The 9223-nt window shown below is 29.1% G+C and overlaps 1 protein-coding gene across 1 annotated transcript; it reads right to left on the bottom strand.

Moving 5' to 3' along the window:
- Nucleotides 1-5506: 5506 nt before the first annotated feature.
- Nucleotides 5507-7600, bottom strand: LOC116140751 (5-methylthioadenosine/S-adenosylhomocysteine deaminase-like). Its single transcript, XM_031426328.1, has 3 exons — nt 7267-7600; nt 6961-7133; nt 5507-5536 (listed from the first exon to the last, which is right to left on the bottom strand). Exons 1-3 carry the CDS (start codon nt 7478-7480, stop codon nt 5507-5509), a joined length of 417 nt encoding a protein of 138 aa, XP_031282188.1. The 5' UTR covers nt 7481-7600.
- Nucleotides 7601-9223: the final 1623 nt, after the last annotated feature.

Below are 9223 nucleotides of genomic sequence, written 5' to 3'. Positions count from 1 at the left end.
TATTTTTATTTATGGCTACCCATTAAAGTTGTCTCCTTGTTAAATGCTTGTTTAGTTGGTGGACTATATTAATAAACCAAAATCAACTCTCTCTATTTTTAGTAATTAGAATTTTTTTTTTTTTTTTTTTAATGTATAATCTTGGTTTAGAACAATTATAATGGAACAGACCTATGTATAAATAGTGCGTACATGTCGCATGTATTAATATGATCTACACTTATTGGATAAATGTATATATATTTATTTTACAGTAAATTTTTCTTATATATATTTATTTTACAGTAAATTTTTCTCTCTTCGATGTTTTCTCTCGTATTTAATATTGTGTCGTAGATTAAGTAGAACAAGGGTTTTTACAGTAAATTTTTCTCTCTTCGATGTTTTCTCTCGTATTTAATATTGTGTCGTAGATTAAGTAGAACAAGGGTAAGGCTTAGGAGTACTCAAGTGATTGTAAATTGATTTCCAATAAAAATGTTTAAAACAATTCAAAAGCAATTTCTTAAAAGGAAAATTATACTGAAGAACTCTGAATCCATTTGGGTGTAGTGATGGCAATGGGCCAGGCTGGAACTGGGTACCCCTTGGCCTAGGCCCAAGCCCGACCTCATGACAAAGGCTCAAACCGGCCTGGGCCCATCACGGGTATGACAGGTAAAGCCCAAACTGGGTTTTTTTGTAATCTCAGGCCCAACCCAAACCCACCCATTTTTATAATGTGAATTTTTAAATATTAATAAATTTCAATTTTTTTTATATTTTTAATTATAGAAATAATTTTTAAATATTAATTTATTTTTGAATACTCACCAAATATATAAATAATTTTCCATAAAGTGCATCCATCCATCCATGAAGGGTTTGGAAAAAATGAGTATATATATGTAGGATAATCTTGTAATTAAATATATAATATAAGGGTAATTTAGTATTATTAATATTAAAATTATCGGGTCAGGCAGGGCCGGACCTGAAGACATACCCAAGCCCGGCTCGTATTCGAGGTTGGGCCTTAAAATCAACCCAAGCCCAAGCCCAAGCCCATGCCTGCGAACATCGGGTAAAGCCCGACCTTTTCAAGCTGGGTCGGGCCGGGTACTCGGAAATATCAGGCCCATTGCCATCTCTATTTGGGTGTTGAAAACTTTCGCACTCTAAATCTATAAGGGGTGCTCTACAGTAAATCAACTTATAATATGTGATATCTATTTTGTAAAGTTTTTAGTAACAAGTATGTATGTATATTTTGTTTGTTCGAAGAATTGTATTTTCAATTCATTGATTTTTACTACGGAGTTATATGCATTATATAGGGAGAGTACAATCATCTCAATCTCATAATTATATCAGTTATAGATTATACAATATACTGACATAATTATTAGGGAGAGCACAATCAATTGAATCTCTTAATTATGTCAGTTATAGATTATACAATACACTAACATAATTAGAAGATTACACAATATTAATAATATTGTAAGACTGACAAAAATAGGAGATTACAAAATATTCAATAGATCTCAACATATTTATCCAATTAAGGAATAAACATTAAAAATATATTTATATGAATTTATAATGTATTTCATCTTCTTGCTTTAGTTATATTAAAAAAAAATAATTAATCGTAATAAATAATAATGCTTTAATTTTTTCCCATTTCTTATACAAAATTCAACATATACTCTCTTTTCTCTTATTTAAAATATTTTTTATTCATTTCTTTTCCATTATATATTATTCTCTTATATGAACAACATTCGGGGGTGGAACCAGAAAATTTATTCCAAGGGGCCAAAATGTAATCTTTAATGAATAGAGGGGCCGTATTGTGGTTGGAAGTTATATTTATACTTTATAGGGTCAAAAGTGTTAAGTGGAAAATCTAGAGTGGCCAAAGTGAAAGCTGAACTTATAGGGACTAAATTGATAAATTCCTTCATAAGTTTAAAAAGTTTTAAGGTCAAAGTTGGTCATAGACAACCACCACTAGGTGGTCTAATATAAAAGAGTAAAAGAGAATCTAAGTTTATATGAACTCTCAAATTTAAGTTTCCACAACTCCTAATAAGGGTAACTATTAAAATTCTTACACGATCGGTAGTTTTAAGGTCTCGAAGGATTAATTGAGGTGTACGTAAATTAGCTCGAACACCTCCAATCATAAAAAAAAAATCATGAGTCTCTCTGATAACATTAATAAGTTTTTCGTACGTATCTTTAAAATTTTCAAACTTTCTTGAAAATAATAGGGGTGGTCATAAAATTCTTACACGATCGGTAATTCCAAGATCTCGTAGGATTAGTTGAAGTATGAGCAAATTAGTTTGAATACTCTCGATCATAAAAAAAAAATCAAGAGTTTCTGATAACATTAATAATTTTTCGTATGTATCTTTAAAAGTTTATGATTTTTCCCCTACATATAAGCCCTTCGTTAGTCAACAATTGGTACATAAAAAATAAGTCAATTAGGGCTCAATACTTTAAAACTTAAAAGTACAAATTTGGGTGCTAGAATAAGAAAATTACAACAAGTGGATTGCCTTGTTTGATTGTTTCCATCAACTAATTCCCACGCAAAGGCCATTTCAATCTTTGGTGTGGTCAATGTTCATACCAACCCAATTTCAATTATTATCATCATCATTCCATCTCCACTATGATTATACTACTACCAGTTTCGTCATTCATTAACCATTATTTTAGGGATGAAGGAAGAAAGAAAGCAATAACACCAACACGCAACCGTTTTAGAAACATTCCAATTAGAAAATTGTACACTAGGAAAAAAAAAAAATGAATGGATTGCGTGAAGATACAAAGCACCGTCAAGGAAGATGATTGGAATTTTGAAACAAATTCAAATTTGAAATTGAAACGATCAAATCAACGGCAGCCACTTGAAGAATTATTAATTTATTTCAAATAATAATAATAAAAGAGAAAATGGGAAAAAGCTATCAAGGAAGGCCCACTATTCTTTTTAGTCCATGGGGCCACTTTTACGCGTTTTGTAAAATGGTGGGGCTCACCGTTTTTTAAAAATTATTTTAGGGGTTGCCACGTAGATATTTAAATGTTAATGGTATGCGAGCTTTAACTAAAACACTTTCCACTCCAGCCCCTATTGTGTTGAAATTGAATTGTTCATCTTATAGTGGGAGGATTATCTAAAGAGGGAGTTTTTAGTAAAATACATATAATTAAATACTCCATAATTATTCACCTATTAATGCAGTTTGATTAGATCTTATAAATTCCACATCCACAATATTCATTAAAACGATAAGAATTAATTACCTGTTAAAGCATGTTTATTAATAGATTGTATTTGAGTTTAGTCCTAAAAAGAAAAATCTCTTAATATATGGTATTTAAGAAAAATTTAATAAATAATACGAAATATTTTGATTATTCACTTATTAAGAACTCCAATATATTTTGGTGGCATGATTTTAAATTTCTTGATAAAAATTTGTTTTTTAATTTCACTAATATTTAATTTTATCGATCATAAGCGGATTTATTGTATAACCCTAAACCTAACTTTGTCTTATCTTATTATAAACCTCAGTTTGGTATATATACATTACCTTTAAGTAATTTTAATAATAATTTTTCTCAAAAAAAATAAAAATAAATTGTGATATGATCATTGCATCCGAAATGAGCAAGTTAATTATGTACAATATGTCTCCATTGAACATTTTAATAATGTTCAGATGAGGTTTCTTGAACACTAATTGTATGTTCAATTCATGTGTTACTAAAAAACTTCAAGTTAGCCCAAATATTTTTATTGACTTTGCTTGAGAAAAATACCAAAACGAGTGGATTTATGCAGAAAAAGGGAAAAAAAATTATCATTGTTAATAAAATATGACAACTAAATACAATTATTCAATTAAATCACGTTCTAACCCAACGAGACAAGTTAAAAATAAACTACCCAAAAGAAAAAAAGAGTTATACAATTTAATGAGGTCTAAAACTATATTTTAAAATTGAAATGACATGTATTTAGTAATAAGAATTATTGAAATGAAAAGTGAATGATAAATATCATGTTTGAAGCTTGAAAGCTTAAACTTTTGAATCAAGCGATTATTTAATAAAGTATTAGAGTTAATTGTCTTCCTTCTTATTTTTTTAAACTTTATTATTCTCGTTTAATCAATTACTATAATTCATGTCAATTTATTATATCTTTAAACTGAACTCACATTTCGCGTCTAAAAACTTAAACTTTCGAATCAAATAATTTTACCGTTAAGTAAAAAAGAAAAGAAAAATTGACAAAACACACTAATGCATTTTGAATAAATAATTTATAGGCAAAGCTTTGAGTTAAACCCATTTTTATTTTTATTTTGCATAATGTATTAATTAGGGACTAATTAAATCAATCCAGATAATCTGCCTAAATACGAAAAATAAAACTAAAACGATAGGGGTGTGCGTGTGGCTCACACACTCTAAATGCAAGTAAATAGAACAGTGCAATTTCAGGTAAGACAAAATCACGGGAGTGGCGGGAGATTACAAATTAATTAAATATTCACGAAAATTGGTGAGGCTGAGTTATGGCACCTTATTGGCAAACCATGCAATCAATTTATAGGCCTAATTTCCCTCATTATTCAAAGAATCAAAATTAAAAGCTAATTTGTTTTGGTGTTTAGGGACCAACATTTGCCCATCAATCCTCCTTTTTAATTTAAGAGTAAATGTTATGTTCCCACCGAAGGTTTCGCAAAATGATAAGTTTTCACCACTTGTTTCATAAATTCCAGATTTCCACCTTTTAAATTAACAAAAAAATCGGTTGATACAACGATTAAATGATAAAGTGGTGGTTTGCACTGCATTAAATCTAAAATGAAAATAAAAATTTCAAAATAACCCTCAAACACCTAGTGTGCACAAAAAGGGAGAGGGATTGTGAGTCGTCGCTGGGAGGAAATCGGCCAAAAAACAAAAAAAGACCCAAACAACACAAAACACTTCAAAATGATCATCCTCTCCAAAAGACACAACCAATTCACCCAATTAACTTTAGAAATATTAAAATTTAAACCCAAATTCACAAAAACCTACAAGAAACCCTAGAGGAGGTCACTAGCAACTAGAGAGCTAACATGATTTTGGTTGTTGGGGCCTTTTGAAGAGGAGAAATCGATGAGTCTATGGGCAGTGAGAGGGTGGATTTGGGTGGTCAAAATAGGTTATAATGAGATGGATGGATGCACGAATCACGAATCATAAATTGGTCGGAATTTGATGATTAGTGGGGTCAATAAGGAAAGGGTAAGTGGGGCTTTGGCGTGTGAGGCTCGAGGAGAAGTTTGGTAGTGATGGGGAAAGTCGCCATCGTTGGAAAAACAACAAAAAAAGTAAGTGACGACATTTGCTAATGTGCTACGTATTCTACTAAAATGTGCTGCCTCCTACTAAGTAATTTTTTATTTTATTTTATTTTTTGTTAAGAGCAATATGGTTATAACGGCCTTTGCACCCTTATCATAACCTAAAAATTGTTAACGGTGTTAGTTTAAAGGTGATAATCTGAAATTTATGGAATTACGAGTGAAAACTTGCCTTTTCACGAAACCTTGGGTGGGAACATGCCGTTTACTCTGTTTAATATATAATGCAACAAAAAACAAAGCTATTATTATCAAGAAAAAAAAAACCCATAATTAATTAAGATCACAACTACCAACGTTTCGTATTAACTCAATCACTCTCCAATGGTTAACATAACAAGAAGTATAAATATAATAATGTCATTATCCAAGGAATACTATTAATTACTTCTTAAGAAAAAAAATAAAAAAACCTATAAATACATGTAAATTGGACTATGGTTAATGCTTTGTTTATAAGATAAAAAACCTCCATGAAAGAGACATTAATTCCATCCCTAATTTGACTTGGGTTAGGCGATTTGGCACTCTTTTTTTCATACGGTCAAATTGGATTTCTCCTCAGTCCTCCCCTAAATTGACTTTTAGCCTTTTATTTATTTATACTTGAATAATGGGAGAACGGCATTTTCCCACCTAAGGTTTGGCAAAAGGACACTTTCCCACCCGTCAAGTTTCAAAATGACACTTTCCTACTTTTCGTTAGGTTCTGTTAGTATTTTCTGTTAATATTTGATTGAAATAACGAAAATACCCTTAAATAGTTTATTATAAAAAAAAATTTAGTTAAGTTAAAATTTTTACTCAATTATTTATTAGTTCAAATATAAAGATATATTTTTTCCTTTGTTTATTTAATTAATTAAGAATATTGATTTTCTATATTAATTAGTAAAAATGAAAATCATTATATTATGAAAAATATTATAAATTTAGTAGATTACTGAATAATAGTAATGAAATATTGATGACATTATAAATAAATAAATATTAAGGTCATTTAATTTTAAACAATTTTATAACATTACTCCTAACTTTTTAGGTGAGGTTAACTATTTTTGACTTTTTAATAGTTGACTTTTTGGTTAATTAAAAAATAATGAAAATTTTATATAGTCAAATATTTAAGGTTATTTTCATATTTTTAATAAAATATTAATGAAAAACATAATAGAACCTAACAAATGGTGAGAAAGTGTCATTTTGAAACTTGAAGGGTGGAAAAGTGTCATTTCACCAAACCTTGGGTGGGAAAACGTTGTTCTCCCTCGTATAATATATAATCCATTCCATTTTGTATTCAAGTAATAAAGGTAATTACTTCTACATGGGTTTATCTCATTAGGTCTTGTGTCAAACTCCAATTTACCTACTTAAGTTTTCTCTAGATGTTTTGGTTAATTTTGGAGGAAATAAATCAAACGGAGATTATGAATAAGGGCATGTTTGGTACATCTTTTATAAATTTATTTTGTTTTTTTTTTTTAAATATTGAAAATAATATTTTAAAAATTATTTGTCTTACACCAGAGTGAATGAGTTCAATTCCGCAGAGTAAAGTGGAGATGTAAGAATCTTCTTCGGTCATGTTAGATTCATAAGGCCAGATTCGATCGTGTAACCAGGTCATCAAATCCACGTCATCAGCTATCCCTCTTGCTAGTTGTTGAGATGTGTGAACGTGAGTATTAATCAATCCTATCATAAACAACCATAATTTGAATATTAACACTAATAAGAGTAAATGCTTTCATTCCGAAAACACTTCACTTTCTTTCAGAAACAAAAACTGATTCATGTTAATTGGTTCCGACAGAGATGTACAGATTACCAGGAAGTAGGATTCGGCCGTGAAGATCGACGAGTTGATCGGTCAACGAGGAAAACTGTCGAAGAATATCGGCAGATTGACCGATGGCTTTGATTTGATCTCGTGCAATAAAAACGCCTCCGTTTCGAAATACTCTGCTTTCGTTGTCCATTGTAACTATCACCGCGTTATGGAGTATCATCGTTGAGCTAGCGTTGCCGCTCTTCGTCTCCATCTCTTGCTCCAGTAAGCACTGACTCTTTACTGTTTGACTCAATAACTGTTACTGACTCGACACGACAACAGTCAAGCCCCGGTCAGGCTCAGAAACGCCATTAAAATGGTAAAACGCACCGTTTTTCCTTCCAAGAGGGAGAAAGAGAGATTTATTTACTTAATTATTTTTAACTAAAATAAAAATTCAGGTTTTAACAGAGGGTAATGTTCCCGTAAACAAACCTAATGCCCAAGGGGTTGGCGTTGCGGCCGAAGGGATTTGTTCCCGGGAGAACACATTATCTTACCGTTTAGCAAAACGGCACTTTTACATCGGTCTAACTTTCAAAATGACATTTTCTATTCTTAGTAAAATTTTATTAATATTTGATTAAAAAGATAAAAATATTTTTAAAAATTTTATTTCTTAATTAGTTTATTATAAATTAAAATTTAGTTAAATCAAAGACCTTATTCAATTATTTATTAGTTGAAGTTGATTATTTGTTAATTCAAGTGTAAGGATATATTTTTTTCTTTTATTTATTTAATTAATTAGAATTATTAATATTTTATATTAATTAGTAAAAATGAAAAACATTATAAATTTAGTAGATTATTAAATAATAGTAATGAGATATGATAATATTATAAATAAATAAATATTAAGTTCATTTAACTTTAAACAATTTCATAGCATCACTATTTTTTATTTTTTTACTTTTTAATATTTGAATTTTTGGCTAATTAAAAAATAATAAAATTTAATATAGTCAAATATTTAAGAGTATTTTCATATTTTCAGTAAAATATTAACAAAAAACATAACAGAACCTAGTAAATAGTGGGAAAATGTCATTTTGAAACTTGAAAAGTGAAAGTGTCGTTTCGTCAAACCTTGGATGGGAAAATGTCGTTCTCCCTTTGTTCCCTTCATTAAGCTTTTGAATTTAAACCTTGGGATCATCTACCCCATAATAAGATTGTGGTTTACTTGGTTCTTAGGCTTATAGGGTGTTTAATAAACTTCGGACATTAGTCTTTTGAACTTGTAGGATATTTAATGAATCTCGAGAATTAATCCTTTGAACTTATAGGGTGTTTAATAAACTTCAAGAATTAATTAAAATGCGTGTAAGCTATTTCGAACACCTCGATTATAAAAAAAAAAAAATGTCCTTATAAATATTATAATAATTATTTAATAAACTATTATGTAATGTGGGTCCAATTTTAAAATAAGATTAATTTAATAAAACAGAGGAATTGAGATAGGTGAAATCCAAATTTGGTTTGTTAACTGCTTTTGATTTTTTTTTCGGCTGGTTTTGAGGGATTTTTAATTAGACTGATTTTAAGATGTTTTAAAATCATTATTTATCAGATTTTTTATGCTAAAACCTCCCAAATCGAAGTATTTTAGTTGGCTTTAAAATTTTATTCCATAAATACCCTGTCCACTACAAAATTATCCCAATTATATTCAAAAATAAAAATTTTATCATATTATGTGCGTCACCAACCATATTAAATATAAAATAATTTTTACCAATAATAAAAAAAATTATTAAATCTCATTTGTAAATGCTTTCTTGAAAAAGTGGAGTTACAATTTTTTAATTATTCGTGCAAAGAATGATAAAAAATTTTTGTCACATTTGAAGTTATAAAATATTGATTAAAATTGGGGTATTTTTATGAGCTTATATATAAATTTTATCATTTTAAAAACTATTAGAACTACTAAAAAATAAACTCACAA

This window comes from Pistacia vera, unplaced genomic scaffold, assembly GCF_008641045.1.
Source record: "Pistacia vera cultivar Batoury unplaced genomic scaffold, PisVer_v2 Contig377, whole genome shotgun sequence".
Taxonomy (NCBI): domain Eukaryota; kingdom Viridiplantae; phylum Streptophyta; class Magnoliopsida; order Sapindales; family Anacardiaceae; genus Pistacia; species Pistacia vera.
The sequence above is the reverse complement of the archived record's forward strand: the minus strand, read 5'-3'. Positions and strand labels throughout refer to the sequence as shown.